This window comes from Podarcis erhardii (assembly GCF_964252035.2).
Source record: "Podarcis erhardii genome assembly, chromosome: 3".
In the NCBI taxonomy this organism is placed as follows: domain Eukaryota; kingdom Metazoa; phylum Chordata; class Lepidosauria; order Squamata; family Lacertidae; genus Podarcis; species Podarcis erhardii.
This window is the reverse complement of record NC_138507.1, coordinates 122,883,958-122,908,692: the sequence shown is the minus strand read 5'-3', so window position 1 is coordinate 122,908,692 and position 24,735 is coordinate 122,883,958. Positions and strand designations below refer to the sequence as shown.

The window sequence follows — 24,735 nt, the reverse complement described above, 5'->3', positions numbered from 1 at the left end:
GCTTCTGCTAGTTGAGAGCTAGCAGAGCAGTCCTAGCTAGCTTTGGTCCAACAAAGAAGGAAGTCAAAGAGAGAGAGGTGTTCTGCATGACTCGTCCTTTTGTTACCTGGACAGGTAAGGTCACGCCCACCTTCTATCACATGCAAAAGGAAGGATGCTCCAGCCAGGAGGAACAGAAACTTTAGACTGGCTGGACCAAACATTCCCTCACATGTCCACTTTAGGAAAACAAGGAATGTTGTAGTTGACTGCCTCTCATGGATCACATCCCACAACCCACACCCCCTCACATCTCCCCTCTCTTCCTGCAGACCTTCCGATGGTCCGTTGCAAGCAGCATCGACGTCAACGAGATGCTGGAGGTCCAGGTCTTCAACTACAGCAAAGTCTTCTCCAACAGGTCAGTGGCGTTCTGCATGTCTGGGGTGAGTTTTGTTCCTCCAACTCTGGGGCTTCCTTAAGAGAGCCCCTGCAATCTGTGCAGCTTCTTCTCAACATCTTTCAAGGATTAGACAAATTAATGGAGGAGGAGGAGAGGGCTGTAGATGACTACTAGCCAGGATGACTATGCTCTGCATCCATAGATGGAGACAGCAATGCTTCTGAATGCCAGATCCTGGAAACTGCTGGAGATAAGATGCTCAAATCCTGCTTGCTGGTCTTCCACACACATCTGGTTGGCCACTGTGAGGACCAGATGCTGGACTAGATGGTGTGGGAATGCTCAGGATGGCAGGAGAGGATATATTGTTCATTAATATCCTTCCTAACACACACGAGCAAGTTCCTTTACTTAGCAGAGTTTACATCCCCCTTTTTACCTGCACAGCAGATAGCTGGTTGCAGGCTCGTGTGAGCCTCTAACTATTATACAATTCAGTCTGTCTCAGATTGTGAGTCTAACCCATATGGAGAGAGTCTTTTTGTCCTCTGTTGGCTGAAAGCCAACAGGGCAGCTCTAGCTAAAAAGCTGCTCCAACAACGAGAGGAAGTCAAAAAGACAGAGAGAGAGTGCTGCGTGCCTTGTGCTTTTGTTACCTGGACAGGTAAGGTCACGCTCACCTCTAGTCACATGCAAGAGGAAGGACGCTCCTGGCCAGGAGGAAACAGGAAGCTTTCGAGCGGCTGGACCAAACATCCCCCTGCATGTCCACTCTAGGAAAACATGGAATGTTGTATTTGACTGCTACTTATGTATCACATCCCACAGGGCTGATATACCTACAAACCAAAGACTGGTTTGGTACCATAAGCAGAAAATCAATGCCTTCTCTCTTGGTTTCGTTCTCTAGTGCCTGACAAATACTAGCATTCATCTCTCCCCCTCTGGTTTGGGGGAGAGCCCAGCAAATTAGAGAATTTCCAAAGGCAGCGCACACAATGGCACACACAAACCATTTGTCACAGAAACCCTACGTGGTAGGAAGGCAATCGCCTTCCACGCAGGACTATGCCGGATACATTTGTTTACCAAGGAGATGAAAATAGCATTTTTTCACCCAAGCCACAAATTACAGCAATCTGAGCCTGCGCCAAGAGTGAAATTCCTTCCCAAGTTTCATTGGGTGGAAGAAAGGTGCCCCCACAGCAGAAGAGGAAAGTCTGCACATCTGTTGAGCAATTGTGTGGGTGAGAGCCAGCGTGATGTAGTGGTTAAGAGTGGTGGACTCGTAATCTGGTGAACCGGGTTTGCGTCTCCGCTCCTCCACCTGCAGCTGCTGGGTGACCTTGGGCCAGTCCCACTCCTCTGAAGTCTCTCAGCCCCACTCACCCCACAGAGTGTTTGTTGTGCGGGAGGAAGGGAAAGGAGAATGTGAGCCGCTTTGAGACTCCTTCGGGTAGTGAGAAAGCGGGATATCAAATCCAAACTCTTCTTTTTTAAAAAAAACAACCACACAAATTGAAATAGAAATCTGGGAAAGCCTGACCTCACATGAAGCGCCAGCCCTGAAGGCAGGCAATGGTCAGGGCCACTCCAGGTGGGAAGAAAATGAAAGCAGAGGGGAGCCCAAGGAGTCTTAAAATAAAATGGGGATTAAGTGGTTTTCTCAGGATGGTGGAGGACGTGTGTGTGCTGGGTCTCCTTGGTGTTGGGGTGTTGGCACTTGTCCTCCTTCTGATAGGAAATGCTCAACAAAGCAACAAAGTTAAAAAGAGTATGCAAAAGTGAATTGATAATGGGTGAAAATATAGAGTTTTAACATGTTAAGATATAGAGTTAAGATAAATGAAAGAGGATAAGGATTTGCTGATCTGATTATGTTAATGGGAATACAAAAACGGGAGGTGTGAGGAGGTCAAAGAAACAAGCTTATGAGTTTAAAGTTTTTAAAAAAAGTGGATTTGTTTTAACTTCTTTTTGGTTCATTTTTTCTGTTTTTTGTATTTTGTATTTTTTCTTTTTTTGTGTTATTATGTATTTTTGTATTTATGATTTTGTAAAATCTTAATAAATATTTATATATATAAAAAAAGGAAATGCTCAGGTGGGGAAGAAAAAAAATGGGGGGTGGGCTAAGGAGGGTTCGTTGGAGGTATAATAAATGAAAATCTGCCCTTATTCCCTTATGGGGGACACAAGAACCCTTATAGAGTCCTTTGTAGGTTCTCCATTGGTCGGAGAAAATGACAGAGGCCAACCAGAGAATATTGAGAAGCAAAGCAGCTAGTAAGCCTGATCTTTATTGATCTGTTGCAGCAGGGTGCCCCCTTCACACGCAGGAGGAGGAGGAGGACCCAGAACCAAGGTGTGTCCGCCCTTATATAGACATTTTAAATTGCCTGCCTTGGAGTCCAAGACCACCCCCAGAAACATCATACCTACATCACAGAAAGGGGAGGTCTAAAAATCTGAGTGTGTTGTTTACCTCCTGTCTGGCAGGTTACCTGTTAATGCTTACTTGATTGGATACCCTGGGGAGCCTGGCCAGTCTTTTGTAATGATCACAGGCTCACCCTATTCATACACAGACATACCCTTAAGACAGGATTTGTGAAGGAAAAGACAAGGGGGAGGCTTTTCCAATTTCCTGTGACTTTGCAGAGAAAACATTTGGCCAGTTTGGGACTCAAAATGGTTCCAGGGCTGTTTTCCTGTGCTGCTTCAGACATGTGGTTTAGATATTTATGTACATGTTTCCTTGGTATATTTATGAACATTTATTATATATATAAGACCTTAATTTTTTTATTTTAGAGGGTAAAGAGAGAATGCCCCTATTTTCAACTGAGAAATGTTGGAGGGCATGATGCAGCCCTCCGTCTGTTCAGATCTCTCACCTGCAGTCGCCTTCCCCCGTTGCATTTGAAGCATTTGATCCTATTGTCACTCTACCTCCCCTTTCCCCCTCTGACTTTTGGCCCTGGCTGATTCAGTTACCTCCACTGGGTAACTCAATAGCTCCGTTTTGCCATGACCTCTTATTCTGTCCAAGGCCTTTTAGCCAAGGAAGTCCAGGGGAAAATAAGGAAATATGCATTTGTGAGGGTCAATGTCCCCCTAGTTCCTGAGCACGGCACTAGGGATTTTTAGAAACTTGTAACATTGTCGTCTTTGTCCATGGAGTTTTCTTGGCAGGGATACTAGAGTGGGTTGCCGGTTCCTGCTCCAGGTGGATCATGTTTGGTCAAAATTCTTCACTACGACCAGTCCACCTTGGGTGGCCCTGCACGGCATAGTTCATAGCTTCTCTGAGTTATTCAAGCCCCTTCGCCACGGCAAGGCAGTGGTCTTAAAAAGCAGAGACATCACCTTGCCAACAAAGGTCCGTAAAGTCAAAGCTATGGTTTTCCCAGTAGTGATGTATGGAAGTGAGAGCTGGACCATCAAGAAGGCTGATCGCCAAAGAATTGATGCTTTTGAATTGTAGTGCTGGAGGAGACTCTGGAGAGTCCCATGGACTGCAAGAAGATCAAACCTCTCCATTCTGAAGGAAATCAGCCCTGAGTGCTCACTGGAAGGACAGATCCTGAAGCTGAGGCTCCAATACTTTGGCCACCTCAGGAGAAGAGAAGACTCCCTGGAAAAGACCCTGATGTTGGGGAAGATGGAGGGCACAAGGAGAAGGGGACGACAGAGGATGAGATGGTGGGACAGTGTTCTCGAAGCTACCAGCATGAGTCTGACCAAACTGGGGGAGGCAGTGGAAGACAGGAGTGCCTGGCGTGCTCTGGTCCAGGGGGTCACCAAGAGTCGGACATGACTAAACAACAAAAACAACAACATTGTTGTGTGCAACCCCGATCTCTGAGGGGCGAGAAATTCCAGGGGTGCCTCCACTTTCCCGGGGTCTGGGGTCCTTGGAAGGGAGGTCAGCAGAGGTTGTGGTGTCTTCAAGATACATCACTTTCTTTGCACATATATGCACCCTGAGCTCAGGACTAGGGGGAACGCGCTCACTTCTGAAAGGTTACTGAAGTATACTAGGAGTTGAGTGTTGATTTCATGCTCTTTATTTCAACTCATGGTCCACAGTGAGTGAGTTTTCCCCAAAAACCTCTGGCATCCGCTGCTTCGTGGGGCCACAATGGTGCAAAAACATGGTTACAAAGCACAGAGCCACATGGATCCTCAGGGTTTTTGCATTGGGAAAGGTAAAGGGACCCCTGACCATTAGGTCCAGTCGTGGCCGACTCTGGGGTTGCAGTGCTCATCTCGCTTTATTGGCCGAGGGAGCCGGCGTACAGCTTCCAGGTCATGTGGCCAGCATGACTAAGCCGCTTCTGGTGAACCAGAGCAGTGCATGGAAACGCCCTTTACCTTCCCGCCGGAGCGGTACCTATTTATCTACTTACACTTCATGCTTTCGAACTGCTAGGTTGGCAGGAGCAGGGACCGAGCAACGGGAGCTCACCCCGTCGCATTAAGATATAGAATCCTAGAATTGTAGAGTTGGAAGAGACCCCGAGGGTCATCTAGTCCAACCCGCTGTAATGCAGGAATCTCAGCTAAAGCATCCATGACAGTTTGTAATCAAAATATTCATGTACGCAACGACCGCTGCTAGAATCTTAGTGGCTCAGAAATGGAAATCCCAAGAAATCCAAACTTGGATTGGCAGACAAAATGGAGTGGCAGACAAAAATGTTTAAATACATAGAAATGGCGAAATTGACTTATAGGATTCGGAACCAAAAAGAAGCAAAGTTCGAAAAGGATTGGAGTACATTTGTTGAATATATACGGAGTAATTGTAAGAATTTAAAAACTGTAGCAGGATTAATGTAAATCTTGTGATGTGGATGGAGTGTAAATAAGAAACTGTAAGAAAAGATTTGAGATATGAAAACCGTTGAAGGGATGGAAGGAAGTCCGGGCGCAATAAGGTGCAGGGTAAATAAGAAGACATACAATTTTTTGAATGTGGGAGCGTTGGTTTTGTTTGTTGTTGTTACGAAAAAACAATGGAGGATATTTGAAAAAAAATAATGAAATAAAATAAAATATAGCATCCTTGACAGCTGGCCATCCAAACATTTGAGAAACTGCTTCCCTCCCCAAGCATAAAGGATACACCAAACGCGTCTCCTTTTACTTGGAGAGGGCGTGCAAGAATTTCTCAAAACCTGGCGTCCCTTGCAGAAATCCCTGGTGATGTCAAGATCCCCAGCCTTCTGGTGCTTTTATTTGCGTGTTGAGGTCCCCAGGGCCACCCCAATAACTCACACATCACACAGAATTTTTGTTTAAGATTTTTGGCATAATTTTGGCCACAACTTTATTAAAATACAAATTTGTGAGTGGTTGCTTAGGCATTGGTTGCGACTATCTGCCCCCACCATGGGGGACAGACTGACATTCCGCACGATGCGAAAGTCAGAATAGGGGAATACACTTGGGGGTAGCGTCGGAGCAGGGAACCTGCCCTCAGCCCTCCCCAAATGCAACCAGGAGCTCATTGCTATGGCCCGAGCCCCCTTGACAGAGTGGACAAGCAATAGTTAGCCCCCGATTCCTTTAACGGAATCCCTTGCAGCAGCAGCGTTAGAGGGGCAGGCACAGCCAATCCATGCCCCTCAACCAACCATACCATAAACCAATGCCTAACCACGAACCTTACAAGTTGTGACGATTTGCTACACAGTAGGCAAAAAACAAATGGCCCCAGCCAATCAGCCAGATGGACAAAATTCCTACCCGGCCCCCGCTCCAAAGCAGACGGCCCCATGACAGGCATAGCAAGGTCAAAGCAAACAACCCTATTCTAGGGAGGGAGGGACGGGCAATCCGATGCACGGCCGAAAAGAGGAAGCCCTAGCCTTGTGCAAGGAGTTTTAGCATTTCTGGCTGTCAGTCAATAAATGGCAACATTAACTTCCTCCCAACAACAAGGGAAGCCCCAATCGCATCAGTGGCCAACGGTCAATTAGCCCACCCCCCAACTTTGGAGTGTCCTGGAGGCCCCCACCGCAACACGTGCTCTCCGTGAAGGAGAACACGCTTTCCTTCCAACGTGTGCAAAATGTCTCCTGCAATGGGGCCGAAGTCTTGCAGGCTAGAGGTGTTGACCGAGCCGGTGTCCCTGTGTGTGTTTTATTACAGTCCATGAACGACACACAGAGATGCTTGATAAAGGCGATCGGCTTACCAGGATGCTCTTCAGATAAAGGGGTGACACACAATCCCCATCTGAATCATTTATGCACCAACGTTCTTTTCGTGTGGCTTTGTGGCGGAACGTCATTTGCCGCTGATCGCCTGGTGGCTAATTAACTTGCAATATGATCTGAGTCCCCTCTCTGCCCCGCTGCAGCTGGCCACCAGGCCTCCTATTCCGAGGGCAACCTTATTTTTTGCTCAGCTGCTGAGCAGCAGGAAAACAGCTGAGCAACCATGGAGTGAAGAAATTTCCCTGCCTAAAGGAAAAGGGGCGACATGGCTGCAAAGCTTCTTTTTTGTGTGCAATTTTTATTAAGTTTTCCTCTTTTACATTTTAGAATATTCATTTAAACAACCTTAAAATATCAATGACTTCCATCCTTCTGTTTCCATGGTTTGCATGCCATAGATCCCTGCATATTTTGCATGCCATAGATCCCTGCATATTTTACATAAACTAAAACATTCAGTGGGATGCGGGTGGCGCTGTGGGTTAAACCACAAAGCCGAGGGCTTGCCAATCAGAAGGTCGGCAGTTCGAATCCCCACAACGGGGTGATCTCCCGTTGCTCGGTCCCTGCTCCTGCCAACCTAGCAGTTCAAAAGCACCTCAAAGTGCTTCCCGCTCCGGCGGGAAGGTAAACGGCATTTCCGTGCGCTGCTCTGGTTCGCCAGAAGTGGCTTAGTCATGCTGGCCACATGACCTGGAAGCTGTACGCCAGCTCCCTCAGCCAGTAAAGCGAGATGAGCGCTGCAACCCCAGAGTCGGCCACAACTGGACCTAACAGTCAGGGTTCCCTTTACCTTTACCTTAAAACATTCAGTATTCCAGGGGTCCCTTTACCTTTACCTTAAAACATTCAGTATTCCATTTTTACATCCATCAAAACTTATTTTACGCGGTTGAATTTATCTTAAAGTTGCCAATGTTTTCAAATGTACACTATTTTCACCCTTATATTCAATAAAAATTTTCCAGTCTTCTTTAAATGTGCATTCTTCTTGTTCTCTTTTTCTATAAGTTAAGTCTGCAAGCTGCGCATATTCCATCAGTTTAGGCTGCCATTCTTCTTTAGTTGAGACCTTGTTTGTTTTCCATTTGGGGGCTAACAAAACACGGGCTGCAGTAGTGGCATACATAAATAACTTTTTTTGATACCTGGGAATTTCCATCTGAATTATCCCCAACAAAAAGGACTCTGGGTTGTTGTTGTTTTGGAAAAGTACTTTTAAACATTTTTTTCAGTTCATTATAAATTATTTCCCAATATTCTTTTAACCTTTTACAGGTCCACCACATATGATGGAACGTACCCTCAGTCTCATTGCATCTTCAGCACTTATCTGATTCAGTCTTATACATTTTAGCAAGTCTACTCGGAGTTAAGATACCACCTGTAAATCGTTTTCAGTTCTCTTTCAAGGAGTAACATTCTGTGAATTTCTGATCGCTCTTCCAAAGTTCCCCTATATCCAGTGCCGGATTTACGTATAAGCTAAACAAGCTGTAGCTTAGAGCCCCATTCTCTTGGGCCCCCCCCCAAAAAAATTTAAAGGAAAAGAAACGCTGGATGTACATTTCCAAAATATAAGATAAAAAAATAAATAAAATAAAACCTACATACAGTAACAGTGTTTTGTGTTGTGTATGGACCTGTTAAGCACATAAATTACCATATAGCATATATTCAACACAAAACAGCGACAATTTGTTGTTGACAAAGGACAGCTGGACATATAAAGGACCCCATTACCTTCAGGAGCTTAGGGCCTCATCAAACCTAAATCCAGCCCTGGTTGGCACAGTATGGTCTAAAACTATATTTTGAGGTTTTTATGCCTCTTGTCTTTTATATTTATTGTCCTCTTTTATCTTAGAATATTTTCATTGCTGTGTTCTTATTCTCTTTTTATGACACCTACAGAGATGATTCCATGAGGCATCTCATGAATATAATTCATAAGCTGAATAATGGATGAAAGTACTCAGACCAGGACTAGACAAATGAAACAGAAGAGGCTGTCAAGGATCCACAAATCATAGAAGTGTAGAGTTGGAAGGGACCCTAAGAGGTATCTAGTCCGGCATGTAATGCCTTGAAAGAAAATATTATGAAAATGATATACAGGTAGTACATGACCCCAGTCAAGCTTGCAAAGATATACCATTTGTCTGATAACAAATGTTGGAAGTGTAAAGAAGCTGAAGGAACATTCTTTCACCTCTGGTGGTCCTGTCCTAGAGTGAAGACCTTCTGGGAAATGATATATAATGAGCTGAAAAAGGTGTTTAAGTATACCTTCCCTAAGAAACCAGAGGCCTTCCTTTTGGGCATTGTCGGCCAGAGTGTGCAAAAGAAGGACCGAACTTTTTTTATGTATGCCACAACAGCAGCAAGGATACTCATCGCTAAAGGCTGGAAAACCCAAGATTTGCCCACACTGGAAGAATGGCAGATGCAACTGATGGACTATATGGAACTGGCAGAAATGACGGGCAGAATCCGAGACCTCGGAGAGGAACTGGTGGAGGAGGAGTGGAAGAAATTTAAGGACTATTTACAAAAATATTGTAAATTGTACGAATGTTAAGAAAGATGTAAGATTCGTAACAATATGGCTCCAATAAATTAGTAATAAGGAATATAAATTTAAATGTCATTGAAAGATAAGACAAATTTTGGATAAAAAATATCCTAGAATTAATTTTTAAAGAATAAGAGTTATTTAAACTCTAAAATTTGAGATTCAATATTGGACAATTATATAATATAAATTGAACTAAGTAAATAATTTGCTAGAAAAATTTATGTGTTTAGAGTGCAGGAACAAGAGATGTGAGGAAGTCCAAAGATGAGAATGAAATGTGGTTAATGAAAAAGAACATGTTTTTATGTATGTTGTTGTTTATTGTTTAAAAATTTAATAAAAATTATTATATAAAAAAAATAAGAGGTATCTAGTTCCAAGGAGAAGGGGACGGCAGAGGACGAGATGGTGGGACAGTGTTCTTGAAGCTACCAGCATGAGTCTGACCAAACTGCGGGAGGCAGTGGAAGACAGGAGTGCCTGGCGTGCTCTGGTCCAGGGGGTCACGAAGAGGCAGACACGACTAAACGACGAAACATCTACAACAAATGCAGGAAAGAGTGCAGAGAAAGTGCCTTCCTGATCTCAATAGGCAGGGAGTTCCAAAGATCACCACCCTTTTTTGCAAATGTGGCACGAGTATTATGTGGCAGCGCTGGTTCTGCAGATTGGAGCGGTCAAGTGGGAATGTATTGGGTCAGAATATCTAGCAGGTAAACTGGTCCCAAGTTGCTTAATAGTAACACGTCAACCTAGCAAATTGGCGGCCAGTGCAGATCTCTGAGCACAGATGTTATTAGCTGATGCACTCTTGCTCCTGGCAGCAATCTGCACTAAACATAGCTTCCGGATCAAGCTCAAGGGAAATCCCCCACAGGGTGTGTTGCAATTATGCAGTCTTGAATTAACCAACCCCTGAACTACTGTGGCCAAGCAATACCAGCCCAGGAACAGTTGTAGCTATCGTAACAATTTGCACTCGGTATGAGTTGCTTTCATGCACACTTTTCTTTTAATTTTTTAAATTTCCTTTATTGCAAAACAATTTACATAAAACATAAAAAACACGAACAAAGTATCACCATACCCACATAACAACTAGACATTAACTAACAACATATCATTTAACATTACACATGCTTTTGACTTCTGATTCACCTCATTGTACATTTTACGCATTGTTGGTCTATACACACTTCCTTGTTTTTGCCCCGTCCCCCCCACCCCCATTACATATCAAGAGAAATTTTTGCTTTTATAATTTCCTTGTTATTCGAGATTCACTCTAAATCTGTCAGGAGATTTGCATTGTCACAGTACTTTTGAAGATGTCCTTTAAATATTGCCCAATCTTTACTCACTTTCTGGTTTCAGTTTCCTCTTGTTCTCCCCGTCGTTTTTACAAGTTCCATATATTCTATCATCTCTGCTTGCTGGTCAATTTTTCATGCACACTTTTCACTCGTGTATGCGTTACATGACACAGGTACTGCATTGCAAAATTGGCAGAAGCGTGATATTTCTTGCTCTGGAGTTTGCAATTCATTTTTGGGAAGTCCAAACTAGGTCGGTTCATCTTTAAATGGAAACTCAATCAAATTCCACCTGTTTCCCTAAACAAAAATAAAAATAAAATCATAACACTGCGATAGAAGACAAATAATAAAGACCAGATTTCCCTGGGGGATGACTCAGTGCTCTACCTGCATGGCCATTTGGATTCCTGGGAGATTCACAAAAATCATCACCTGAGTGGCTTTCCAGCTGCTGCTGCCTGAAGAAATTCACTCCAAGTACCTCTGCTCCCATGTGCCAGACTGAACAGACTTACAGGTTGCTACAGAAAATCTCAGGAGGCCTCTTCAGACTCTACCTTTTAAGAATCGCTTGACAGGAAGTTCTTCCAGAGAAGAATACCGAGGACATTCTGCAGCATTTATGTGCCTCATTATCCTCCTCAAGTCCATTTTTTTTTTGTGGGCATCTATGAATCTTGCACAGCAATCCTTCCAGAAGGAATATGTTTTTCGCACTGCAAAAGCGAATAAAGAAAAGTGTGAAGTGCCAAATAGAAACGAGAATGCGTGAAAAACGCCCGCGGCTAATGAAGATTGCCATTTTCTTTGTAGACTCCAAATTAATTGGGAAGTACAGGAATAACAGAATCAGTTGAAGATGGTTCCAAAGAAAGGTATTTTTTTTTTTTTTAAAATGTGGGCAGAAAGTTCCACCAGGCAGCTTGGAGATCTAATTTTGAAAAGACCGTTTAAAACAAGGTTCAAGAAGGCGCTCTGTCGTGGCTCAGATTAGCAGTTTTGGAAATGCAATTTCTGCATGTTTTCATTTCTTTCCAAGCAGGAAGGATGGATGCTGTGACCTGCCTCGCTCTTTAACGCTATTACGCCTTCAAGCATTGATTTCCCCCTTTCCCAAGCCAGACCTGTGATTATTTTGCTTGTTAACCACAAACAGCATTTAATGATGGAGAGCTCCCTGTTCTCAGACGCTTCCTTAGCGGGTACCTGGAAAGTGAGGTTAATGAAAGCCGTACATTCACTCGCCCCCTTGGTTCAGGAGCGAGATCCTCAAATGCTGCCAGCATTCCCAGCAAAATGGAACTGTAAATCTTTGCTAACCTTTGCTGGCAAGGAGGCAGAGATTCAGGCGAGGGGGAAACCAGGAGGGCCTCTGGCTGCCTAGTGCTTTGTGTTTGAATTGTTGGCACCACTTGCGGCGTCAGCAAGAACAACGAATGCTACTTGTCCAGCGAACTGTAGTTTATTCAGGAATGCAGGACTGCATCTAAAGAGTCTGCGGTATAGTTAAAGCTCTGGTTTTCCCAGTAGTGATGTATGGAAGTGTGAGCAGGACCATCAAGAAGGCTGATTGCCGAAGAATGGATGCTTTTGAATTCTGGTGCTAGAGGAGACTCTTGAGAGTCCCATGGACTGCAAGAAGATCAAACCTCTCCATTCTTAAGGAAATCAACCCTGAGTGCTCCCTGGAAGGACAGATCCTGAAGCTGAGGCTCCAAGACTTTGGCCACCTCATGAGAAGAGAAGACTCCCTGGGAAAGACCCTGATGTTGGGAAAGATGGAGGGCACAAGGAGAAGAGGACGACAGAGGACGAGATGGTGGGACAGTGTTCTCGAAGCTACAAACATGAGTTTGACCAAACTGCAGGAGGCAGTGGAAGACAGGAGTGCCTGGCGTGCTCTGGTCCAGGGGGCCACGAAGAGTCGGACACAACTAAACAACAACAAACACAACCCCAATTTTTCTGCCTGGACACTGAGGTCCAGCTCCAAGGGCCTTCTGGTGGTTCCTTCACTGTGAGAAGCCAAGTTACAAGGAACCAGGCAGAGGGCCTTCTCGGTGGTGGCGCCCGCCCTGTGGAACGCCCTCCCACCAGATGTCAAAGAGAACAACAACTACCAGACTTTTAGAAGACATCTGAAGGCAGCCCTGTTTAGGGAAGCTTTTAATGTTTAATAGATTATTGTATTCTAATATTCTGTTGAAAGCCGCCCAGAGTGGCTGGGGAAGCCCAGTCAGATGGGCGGGGTATAAATAATGATTTGTTGTTGTTGTTGTTGTTGTTGTTGTTATTGGCAAATATATGTCACCTTAACTGTTCATCGTCTGCCCAAACACCTTCTGAAACTTTGTGCTTGAATCCTGCTTCCGGGTTTCTCTGAAGAGGCATTGGTTTTGCATTTGTGAGAACTGGACTTGATGGACCACTGGCCTGATCCACGAGCCGCTGCTTCTGTTCTATCTCCTTGTCTCTCCTGGCCTTCTGAAGGGGCCTATCGAAATTGACGGGTGCAATGCTGAATTTCCAGCTGCAATTCAATAATAATAATAATAATAATAATAATAATAATAATAATAATATATTTATACCCCGCCCATCTGGTTGGGTTTCCCCAGTCACTCTGGGCGGCTCCCTGCAGAATTAAAAGCACAATAAAACATTAAAAACTTTCCTAGACAGGGCTGCCTTCAGACGTCTTCTAAAAGTCAGTTGTTTATTTTCTTGACATCTGAAGGAAGGGCATTCCACAGGGCGGGCGCCACCACTGAGAAGGCCCTCTGCCTGGTTCCTTGTAGCTTCACTTCTTGCAGGGAGGAAACCAACAGAAGGCCCTCGGAGCTGGACCCCGGTGTCTGGGGTGGAGACGCTCCTTCAGGTCTACTGGGCCGAGGCTGTTTAGGGCTTTAAAGGTCAACACCAACACTTTGAATTTTGCTTGGAAACGTACTGGGAGCCAATGTAGGTCTTTCAAGACCGGTGTTATATGGTCTCGGCAGCCGCTCCCAGTCACCAGTCTAGCTGCCGCATTCTGAATTAATTGCAGTTTCCGGGTCACCTTCAAAGGTAGCCCCACGTAGAGCGCACTGCAGTAGTCCAAGCGGGAGATAACCAGAGCATGCACCACTCTGGTGAGGCAGTCTGCGGGCAGGGAGGGTGTCATCCTGCATACCATATGGAACTGGGAGACAGCTGCCCTGGACCGAGAATTGACCCGCACCTCCATGGACAGCTGTGAGTCCAAAATGACTCCCAGGCTGTGCACCTGGTCCTTCAGGGGCACAGTTACCCCATTCAGGACCAGGGAGTCCCCCACCCCCGCCCACCCCCTGTCCCTCCCAAAACAGTACTTCTACCCATTGCTCCTTACTGCCATTGCTCTTTCAAAGACTCCCCTCTCAGGGCTGCCTTTCTGCCCTACATTTAACTAGGAGCAGGAAAACGCAGGCTCTTCAGTGTTGTTCTTAAAATATTAATATGCACTCGGCCCTTTAGCTTTCTTTTTCCTTTTGGAAGGAAAACCATGTCTAAGAAACCCTGAGAGATCGCACTGCGCAGAGGGGATAATTTGGAGCGAAGGCGAACTGCATGCTTTTAAATTTTAAAAAGGATCGGATATTTATGGGAGGAAGGAAAACATCTGAAGTTCCATTAAGTTAGAAAAAAAAAGATGATTTAGCATGAAGCAGGAACCAGTACAGAGAGAATGGACATGAAAATATCAGGTATCCTTCCTTGATATTGCTGACAACTATGTGGGCCAATGTAAGTTTTCAATAGTGGGAGTGGTCCCTACTCACAAGTCGATAGTCAATAGTTGTTGTTGTTGTTTAGTTATTTAGTCGTGTCTGACTCTTTGTGACCCCACGGACCAGAGCACGCCAGGCCCTCCTGTCTTCCACTGCCTCCCGCAGTTTGGTCAAACTCATGCTGGTAGCTTCGAGAACACTGTCCTGTGGGAGTTCAGAACTTAACTGGTTAAGTGTTCTGAGCTGTGCGTCACTTTCTGACGTCAGCTATGGAAGCTGGGAGGAGTCTGGGAGGAGACTGTATCTTGTTGTTCTCTCTGTGTGTCTTGAGAGAGACGGACATGTTTTAACATGGCTGAAAGGAGCCCTGGTCTTTTATGGGCTGAAATGTTCCAATAAAGTGCTGTAAATAGACAAATCTGTCTGTGTATGCTTGCATGGAGAAAAGGGAGAAAAAGACTGTTTTACACCGCTGTATGCTACTCTGCTAAGCCATGGCCAAAGAGACAGCAGACTTTGTTGCGCAGCTGAGAAAGAAGCGTGCCGGATGCTGCGAATGACTGATTGGGATCGTAAAGCTGTCTGAGATCGCGGCTCCATCGATCAAGCTCAGAGATCGATTTCCGCATATGTCCAACCATCTTGTCCTCTGTCGTCCCCTTCTCCTTGTGCCCTCCATCTTTCCCAACCAACATCAGGGTCTTTTCCAGGGAGTCTTATCTTCTCATGAGGTGGCCAAAGTCTTGGAGCCTCAGCTTCAGGATCTGTCCTTCCAGTGAGCACTCAGGGCTGATTTCCTTCAGAATGGATAGGTTTGATCTTCTTGCAGTCCATGGGACTCTCAAAAGTCTCCTCCAGCACCATAATTCAAAAGCATCCATTCTTTGGCAATCAGCCTTCTTTATGGTCCAGCTCTCACTTCCCTACATCACTACTGGGAAAACCAGAGCTTTAACTATACGGACCTTTGTTGGCAAGGTGATGTCTCTACTTTTTAAGATGCTGTCTAGGTTTGTCATTGCTTTTCTCCCAAAAAGCAGGCGTCAATAGCAACCAAAACTAAACCCTTTAAAAATTAGGTAAGGAACCAAATGGTATATAATACTGTTTTATAATTTATGATTGTTTTATAATTCATGATAATTTAGAATCTAGGTGTATTTTCATGTAATATTTGATACTTCCAGCTGATGAAGGTGAATACCTCGAAACAGGGCCCTGTCCTGGTTTCTGATCCATAATTGACTTCTGACTTCTGCTCAGTGATTGAAACTGAGTCTCCGTCTGCAAGCTGATAAATTATAAGGATCAACATTATTGTCGAGTGAAAAAGAGAAAATCTTTGTAATGAATTATTGTGTTATACGTATCTTTATGACTTTGAGTTTGTAATCTCTGTTAGAGTTTGTCATCTCTACTTGAGTTTGTAATTCTTGTCAGAATACATACTTTTGAATGGATTAGTTTTTGTTACTATTGACTATCGACTTGTGAGTAGGGGCCACTCCCACTATTGAAACTTACATTGGCCTGAGTTCTTGGTGTGCTTTTTTCTTGGTATATTTAATAACAGGAACTCCAACTTATTTGACAACTGTGTAGGGCCACAGCTGAAGGGAAGATGTTCCCCACTGTGGAAGGATGTGTGGATCCAGAATTGGCCTCCACAGTCACTTACGGACTCATTGTTAAAACCGTGTTTATGGAAAATAATCTTACTGGGCTTCGAGTAATCGAAGAAGAAGAAGAAGAAGAAGAAGAAGAAGAAGAAGAGGAAGATGATGATGTTGAAGAAGAAGATGGTGATGAGGAAGAAGAGGAAGAAGAAGAAGAGGAGGAGGAAGAAGAATAAAATGATGATGTTGAGAGACTTCCGGGTTGGCGCCATCGCCGAATGGCGGACTCCCTCCGAGCTCCGGAGGGAGCCTGCTCGGCAGGGGCTGGGTTCTACCGTGCCGGCGACGCGGGGACCCTCAAAAACCATGGGCGCTGAAACCCATGGGCATGGTGACTCGGCGGGCACCATTTGCGCCCCCCGACCCGCGAAGGAGCCTTTTTAAAGGCTGCGGAGCGGGTGACGGGGGGGGGTGCTATGAGTCCTCCGCTTCCCCTGCCGAGCAAAGCCGCATGCCATTCGACGGAGAGCGTTGACTTCTTCCATTGAAAATTTGGACTTAAAAGAATAATCCGTGAGTAATTGGAACTTGGATTAAAAAGGGGAATTTTTTTTTAAAAAAAAATTCGGAGCGAGCGGGGGAGGTGCAAAAAGGAAGTCAGCCTCCCCCCTGTTGTAGAGGAGTTAAAGCAAAGGATTTGACAACTAAGATTGAGTGCAACCTTATTTTGATAAAGTCATTAATTTCGCGATGGAAAATTGCAAGACTGGGCTGGAGGAGAAAAGTGGAGTGAATTAAAATGCAACCCCCCCCCCGAAACCCCGGGAGCGATCCGTGAGAGCGCCGGGAGAGGAGAAATAGAGGTTTTGACAGCTGTCAAAGGAGCTGTCAAAGCGGAAGAACAAAAAGAGAACTTTGTTACGAGGACTTTGCTGGTTACATTTGTTACAAATTGGATATAAATTGTTTAAAACAAGGAATAATAAGTTACTTTGACTGTTGGGCGTGATCTGGAAGGAAACTGAGTTACTACAATCCCTCTAGAGGAGCTGTGGGACACTACAAGTATTGCTGGCATGGAATTTGAATAGGAATTTTTATCTCCTGGGAAACTGCAGAAATGGAACACTATTTTGTCTACAGAGGTCTATACACTAAAGGAGACAATAGAATTATCTATTGAAGAATGGAAGGGACTTGACGTAATGTTTTGTTCCTGAATAACAAAGCCTCTGCAGAGGAATTAGAAGCTTTTGGAATTAGAACATTTGTGCAGGAGAGCAGGGGAAAAAAGGAGGAGAGAGATCAACAAGAACAACAAGAATAACAAGAACTGGACAAAGTTGGAAGTGGGAACATTTGGGACATCCAGATTTGAAAGGTCTAAAGAAATAAAATTGAAGTTTTTACTCTTAAATACAAAGATCTGGATAGAAAAAATGGACCTTTTTGGAGACAGACTCCTTCCAAGATTGGACATTCGAAACTAAAGATGACCAAAAGACGGCAAAGACTTTTAAAAAGACGGCAAAGTGGACTGGTGAAGGACTATGGCTTAGATGTGGGAGCTCCAGGATGACAGTAGACATTGATGGACATTGGGAACGCAACCGGGGAAGGGGGGAGGGAAATTTGGAATCCAAAGGGTGTTAAATTACATTTTATTCTTTTTTCTATTTTTTTATCCTAATTTGTATAGCATATTAAAGAGGGGAACTCGTGGAAGGGAACAGGTCGATTTTAGGGGATGGGAAAATACTTTTAAATTGGGTCAATGATAATAATTTTAAAACTTGGGGTAAGAATTTGTTGAATTTATTTGAAAGAATTGGAATACAAGAGGGGGAGGGGAGGGGAAGTCCTGGAAAGATGCCAATGAAAATAAGGTTTTAAATTTGGATGTTTTTCTCTTTCTGTTATATTTGAAAATCTTTAATAAATATTATTTTAAAAAAATAAAATAAAATGATGATGTTGAAGAGGAAGAAGAAGAAGAAGATGATGATGCTGAAGAAGAAGATGGTGAAGAAGAAGAAGAGGAAGAAGAAGGAGGAGGAGAAACCTCAACGATCCATTTGCAAATGAAGGCCATTGGGGCTGGGCGTCTGGGGTGGCCAGTGTAAGAACAGGATGCTGGTCTAGATGGGATCCTTTGGGCCTGATCCAGCACCTTATGTCCTCATATTCTCTTTGCAGACATGTTGAACCACTGCTTATATCTAACTAGAACATCTCTACTGGTAAAGTAGGTATTGCTTCTCCCTCATCACAGCCAAAGACTGAGGTGGCCCAGAGGTGTTGTCTCTTGCCCGACTGTGTAAACTTAGGTTCATCTAATCCAAATGCCATTGATTTTCTAATTTGCAGTGTGGAACAGCTCTTTGAAGGCTCCTGGGTGCTCTTTTTCAGCCTCATGGACCTGAGGAGAAGAGAGTATGGTGTACACAACGGCCTGGGAATCGCCAACACAGGGACGTGGGTGGCGCTGTAGTCTAAACTACTGAGCCTAGGGTTTGCCGATCAGAAGGTCGGTGGTTCGAATCTGCACAGCAGGGTGAGCTCCTATTGCTCTGTCCCAGCTCCTGCCAACCTAGCAGTTTGAAAGCATGCCAGTGCAAGTAGGTAAATAGGTACCACTGTGGTGGGAAGATAAATGGCATTTCCATGTGCTCTGGCACTTGTCACGGTCCTCCATGCATCAGAAGCGGTTTAGTCCTCCTGGCCACATGGCCCGGAAAGCTGTCTGTGGACAGACGTCAGCTCCCTCGGCCTGAAAGTGAGATGAGCACCACAACTCCATAGTCGCCTTTGACTGGACTTAACCGTCCAGGGGTCCTTTACCTTTAGATTCCAACGTATAGTTAGCAGAGTAAAACTTAAACATGTTGCAGGATCCCCCCAAAATAGACCAGAGGCAATGAATATTTCATCCAGCAGAGCTTTACTCCAACTGAAAGCAAATGAGCAGAATGGTCACAAATCCAATACATTCAGGATTGGCACAGTCCATAAGAAATCCAGTTAATTTAATTTAAACTTAAAATAACTTGTAACAGGTCTAAACCTTAACACCATATACAGAACACCACACCAGAAGGAAAAGAAATAGAAAGTGAAACCCGGGCTCCTTCTGGCCCTACTTTTATAGTCAGCATGACCTTAACAGAAGAGATAACAGGACCAGTTTAAGGCAGCTGTACAGTCATACCTTGGGTTGTGAATGCTGCCGGTTGCGCGTTTTTGGGTTACGGATGCGCTGAACCGAACCGGGTTACTTCCAGGTTTTGGCACTCGTGCATGCGCAGAACCACTAAATCGTGCTTTGCGCATGCATAGAAGCGCCAAATTGCATCACACACGTGCACAGACGCAGCTCTGCGGGTTGTGAATGTGCCTCCCGCACGGATCACGTTCGCAACCTGAGGTTCCACTGTACTCATCTTCTCGGAAGGAATAATCCAAACATCATTGGAACCTGCTGCTTGTTTCTTTCACGCACAGAAGCTTCCAGAACCCTCTTGAATAAATTAGAATAGGAAAGATCTCTACACATCAGATCAATACTTTCTGCACTAAGAAACGCAAACTGACTCTGCAAACCTTGGGGTGTGAGGTCATCAGGTCACCAACTGCTTCACCTGCATGTTTTCCCTGCAATGACGCAGGGAGTACAAGTGCGGTTCTTCTAAGGTACATACCATGATATGCAACACATAAACTATGGAACTCCCTGCCACAGGAGGCAGTGACAGACACCAACCTGGATGGCTTTAAAAGAGGATTAGATCAATTCATGGAGGAGGAGAGGGCTATTGATGGCTAGTAGCCAGGATAGCTATGCTCTGCCTCTGCAGTTGGAGGCAGCGATATCCCTGAATATCAGTTTCTGGGAACCACAGGAGGGGGAAAGTCCTTTTCTTGTGTTCGAATCCTGCTTATGGGTTTCTTATTGGGGCATCTAGTTAGCCACTGTGAGAACAGGATGCTGGCCTAGCTGAGCCATTGGCCTGATCCCACAAGGCTCTTATCTTCTTACTGTGAAATATAGACTGTAAGACTTTTAGAATATGCCATTATGGGTTCCAAAACTTCCCTCTTCCCTCAGCTTAGGAAATACCACATGTTTAGTAAGTAAAACATTTTAAAATTCTGCTGCTTTTTCTTGAAAATGATTTACTTACAAATGTTCCAAAGGTCAGATTCATGTGCTTTTCCAGACACCAGTTGGAAAGGTTGCACAGGCAGTAAATTTGGTTGGACAGGGTCATTTGGTTGGACGGGATGCTGGTCCAGATGAGCCATTGGTCTGATCTAGCCGGTTCTTCTTATGTTCTTACATTGGCTACCTGTGTGCTGATATTTTTTGCCTTGATCTTTTCTCGGAGAATGGTTTTGCTTTCTTCCGAGGTCTTGGGAGTTCTGAGTGTTGAAAGGTCTCTTTAGATTTGAAGGTTCATTATTGTTCCACAAGATGTGTATTTCTTTAAAGGCCAGAGCAAGTAACGTGACCTAGTTTTACAGCTGTGAAGCAGTATAGCAGGTGCTGCTAAGTTGTGGTAATTAAGCTGTTGGGTGTGGTATATAAAGCGCAGCATGTAGCTCTCTCAGTACCCTGGTGGATGGGTCATACTTATTGATATGCTGTAATTTTTTAAGACAGCATCTTAAAAAGCAGAGACATCACCTTGCCAACAAAGGTCCGTATAAGTTAAAGCTATGGTTTTCCCAGTAGTGATGTATGGAAGTGAGAGCTGGACCACAAAGAAGGCAGATCGCCGAAGAATGGATGCTTTTGAATTGTGGTGCTGGAGGAGACTCTTGAGAGTCCCATGGACTGCAAGAAGATCAGACCTCTCCATTCTGAAGGAAATCAGCCCTGAGTGCTCACTGGAAGGACAGATCCTGAAGCTGTGGCCAAGGTGGTGGCCAAAGTCTTGAAGCCTCAGCAAGAAGATCAGACCTCTCCATTCTGAAGGAAATCAGCCCTGAGTGCTCACTGGAAGGACAGATCCTGAAGCTGTGGCCAAGGTGGTGGCCAAAGTCTTGGAGCCTCAGCAAGAAGATCAGACCTCTCCATTCTGAAGGAAATCAGCCCTGAGTGCTCACTGGAAGGACAGATCCTGAAGCTGTGGCCAAGGTGGTGGCCAAAGTCTTGGAGCCTCAGCAAGAAGATCAGACCTCTCCATTCTGAAGGAAATCAGCCCTGAGTGCTCACTGGAAGGACAGATCCTGAAGCTGTGGCCAAGGTGGTGGCCAAAGTCTTGGAGCCTCAGCAAGAAGATCAGACCTCTCCATTCTGAAGGAAATCAGCCCTGAGTGCTCACTGGAAGGACAGATCCTGAAGCTGTGGCCAAGGTGGTGGCCAAAGTCTTGGAGCCTCAGCAAGAAGATCAGACCTCTCCATTCTGAAGGAAATCAGCCCTGAGTGCTCACTGGAAGGACAGATCCTGAAGCTGTGGCCAAGGTGGTGGCCAAAGTCTTGGAGCCTCAGCAAGAAGATCAGACCTCTCCATTCTGAAGGAAATCAGCCCTGAGTGCTCACTGGAAGGACAGATCCTGAAGCTGTGGCCAAGGTGGTGGCCAAAGTCTTGGAGCCTCATCTTCAGGATCTGTCCTTCCAGTGACAACTCAGGGCTGGTTTCCTTCAGAATGGAGAGGTTTGATCTTCTTGCAGTCCATGGGACTCTCAAGAGTCTCCTCCAGCACCAGAATTCAAAAGCATCCATTCTTCGGTGATCAGCCTTCTTTATGGTCCAGCTCTCACTTCCATACATCACTACTTATTAAAACCTAGCGAAAGTTACTTTGCATTTGTTGAATGTGTGGTCTCCCCAGAACGCCTTCTGCAGTGCAACTAATCTGCAATAACCAACACTGAGGTCTGTCTGGCCCACCCCATCAGAAGGGGAATGTGTTGGTGTCTAAGTCCCTCACAGCCTTTCCTTCTTCCTTCCTAGGCTCATCGGGACGTTCCAGATGGTCTTACAGAAGGTGGTGGAGGAAGGGCAGCTGGAGGTGACGGATACCTTGATCGATGATAACAACGCTTCCATCCGGGTAAATGTGGTCAAGTAATGCATGAAGTGACCTGGGACCCTCAGAATGTGTCCGAAAATTGAAGGTGCCTTGGGTGGGTGGGGGGGACGCAAGTGGCACTGTGGGTTAAACCACAGAGCCTAGGACTTGCCCATCAGAAGGTTGGCGGTTCGAATCCCCGCGACGGGGTGATCTCCCGTTGCTCGGTCCCTGCTCCTGCCAACCTAGCAGTTCGAAAGCACCTCAAAGTGCAAGTAGATAAATAGGTACCACTCCGGCAGGAAGGTAAACGGCGTTTCCGTGTGCTACTCTGGTTCGCCAGAAGCGGCTTAGTCATGCTGGCCACATGACCTGGAAGCTATAATCTGGCTCCCTCAGCCAGTAAAGCGAGGTGAGCGCCACAACCCCAGAGTCGGCCACGACTGGACCTAATGGTCAGGGGTCCCTTTACCTTTACCTTGGGTGGGGGGACAATGGCAAATCTCAAACCCACCACTGGAGACCCTCTCAGAAGACCCCATTGAATTTCAACAGGGACAAATGTGAGGTTCTGCACTTAGATAATGATGATGATGATAATTAATAATAATTGTACCCCACCCATCTGACTGGGTTGCCCCAGCTGCACAAATATAGTAGCCGAATCAATGGATTCAAATTCCAAGGCATGAAATTTTGACTAAACATTAGGAAGAACTTTCTGACAGAGGGCTTTCTCGGTGGTGGCGCCCGCCCTGTGGAACGCTCTCCCATCAGATGTCAAAGAAATAAACAACTACAGTCATACCAGGTTGAGTTTTCTCGGGTTACAGACCCGCCGAAACCCGGAAATAACAGAACGGGTTACTTCCGGGTTTCGGGGGTCGTGCATGCGCATGAGCGCTAAATCGCACTTCACACATGCGCAGAAGAACCGAATCACAACCCGCGCATGCACAGATGCACCGCTGCAGGTTGCGAACGTGCATCTTGCACGGATCACGTTCGCAACCCGAGCGTCCACTGTATCTGACGTTTAGAAGACATCTGAAGGCAGCCCTCTTTAGGGAAGTTTTTAATGACTGATCTTTGAATGTACCGGTATTTTTAATCGCTGCTCATAGTGGCTGGGGAAACCAAGCCAGATGGGTGGAATATAAGTAATTAATAATAATAATAATAATAATAATTATTATTATTATTATTATTATTATTATTATTACAGTAAAATTTCCTTGAAAGGTGGTGCATTCTCCTTCCTTGGATGATTTTCAGCAGAGGTTGGGTGTCCACCTGCCAGGGATTCTTTACCTGCGTTTCCTGCATTTCAGGGGTTGGACTAAATGACCTCTGGAGTTCCCTTCCAGTTATACAGTGCTATGTTTCTATGATTCTCTCGCCCTCTTGCTTTACAGTTATGGGTTGACATTTACCTCCTTCCCTCCCAGGTCTGCAGGCTGCTTCCTTCTGCCTCTTACAAGACTGTCTGTTGCTTTCAGGATGTGTTTGGAAAACAATGGGGGCTTTGCATTTCAAGGGTTTCCTGAGAGCGCTTTCAAAGCCCCTTGAGGTTTTCTGAGCACTCCGAACCAATGCTTGCAAATCCCTGGGAGTTTTCAAGGTGAACGGATAAGTGTTTATCTGCCCCCCCCCAACTTATCTGATGGTGAGACCACAGTTATTCATTTTCCAGAACAAATAATGAAAAGGCCAGGGAAAACAGTTAAAAGCAGCTGGTTTAAGACTTTCAGAAATGATTAAAATCAGCAAAAAGCTAAAGGAGAGGTTAACATTCTGCATATCTGGGCTGGCTTGCCTACACAAAGATGTTTTTAGCAGGTGTCAGAGTACAGCAAAAGTGCCTGTCTGGTGTCCATATGCAGAGACAAGGCACTCTGTCCCCATTTGAAATGAAATAATGTCATTAAAAAGCATTTATAATGTGGACTAGCATCTTGGTAAAAAATATGAATGCCAAGAGCCTTAGAAAGCTGTCAAGTCTTAGCCGCACTTACAAGTTTCCTGCTGTTTAAGACATGATAATGTGGAGATTGTAGACGACCACAGGATTTACACCAGCTTTGTGGGGAAATGTCCCTTTGCCATGTACAAAGTTTCTGTTGTGCAAATCGACCTTTAGTTCCTTTTGAAGAAACACACACACACATAATTGCTGTGTGGGTCTTGCTGAGCTGCTGGAATGGCCTTGCGGCCCCTGGGTCCCCTGCCACACGAACTTTTTTTCCTGCATCACACTGAGGACTAGCGACTTGGTTCGAGTGACGCGCCTTGCGGTTCCCATCATCCAGTCATTTGTTGCATTTATATCCCGCCATTTCCTCTGAGGGAGTTCAAGGTGGCGACCACGGTTCACCCCCTCCTCATTCAACGCCCACAACAACCCTGTGAGGTATTTAGGTGGAGAGGCAAGGCTGATTGAGGAATTTGAACCCTGATCTCTCCCAGTCCGGGCCCAGCTCTCTACTACCATGACACCAGCTCTCTTATTCCAGCAACTGGGACTTTTAGCAAACGACCAGATTCAGATGTGTGGGGTATTTTTTATTTATTTCTGTACAGCTGTACAGAAATGCCTGTGATGCAGTAACCATGGCAACCACACAAAAGAAGGGAAGAGCGCGTCAGGCACAATCCTCTTGGTTTTTCTGGTTTCCAATTTGTGGCAATGCTCAGGTGAGCTGCATCTAAGCTCGCCAGAGAAACCGAGGTTTCATTAGCTGTGGTTGGGGGACGGGGAGAGATGCTTTAGCGCTTCTGCACATACGCGACTGCCAAAACCCGGAAGTAACCCGTTCCGGTACTTCCAGGTTTTGGCGCATCTGTAACCCAAA

At 45.2% G+C, this 24,735-nt stretch overlaps 1 protein-coding gene across 1 annotated transcript in view; it reads left to right on the top strand.

Annotated features, from left to right (window-relative positions):
- Window positions 1–24,735, top strand: part of OTOF (otoferlin) — a 203,173-nt gene that overhangs the window by 50,182 nt on the left and 128,256 nt on the right. Inside the window, exons 3-4 of the mRNA XM_081854518.1 lie at window positions 312–400; window positions 21,826–21,925. Of these exons, the coding sequence (XP_081710644.1) occupies window positions 312–400; window positions 21,826–21,925 (189 nt within the window). The remainder of the gene's footprint in view (window positions 1–311; window positions 401–21,825; window positions 21,926–24,735) is intronic.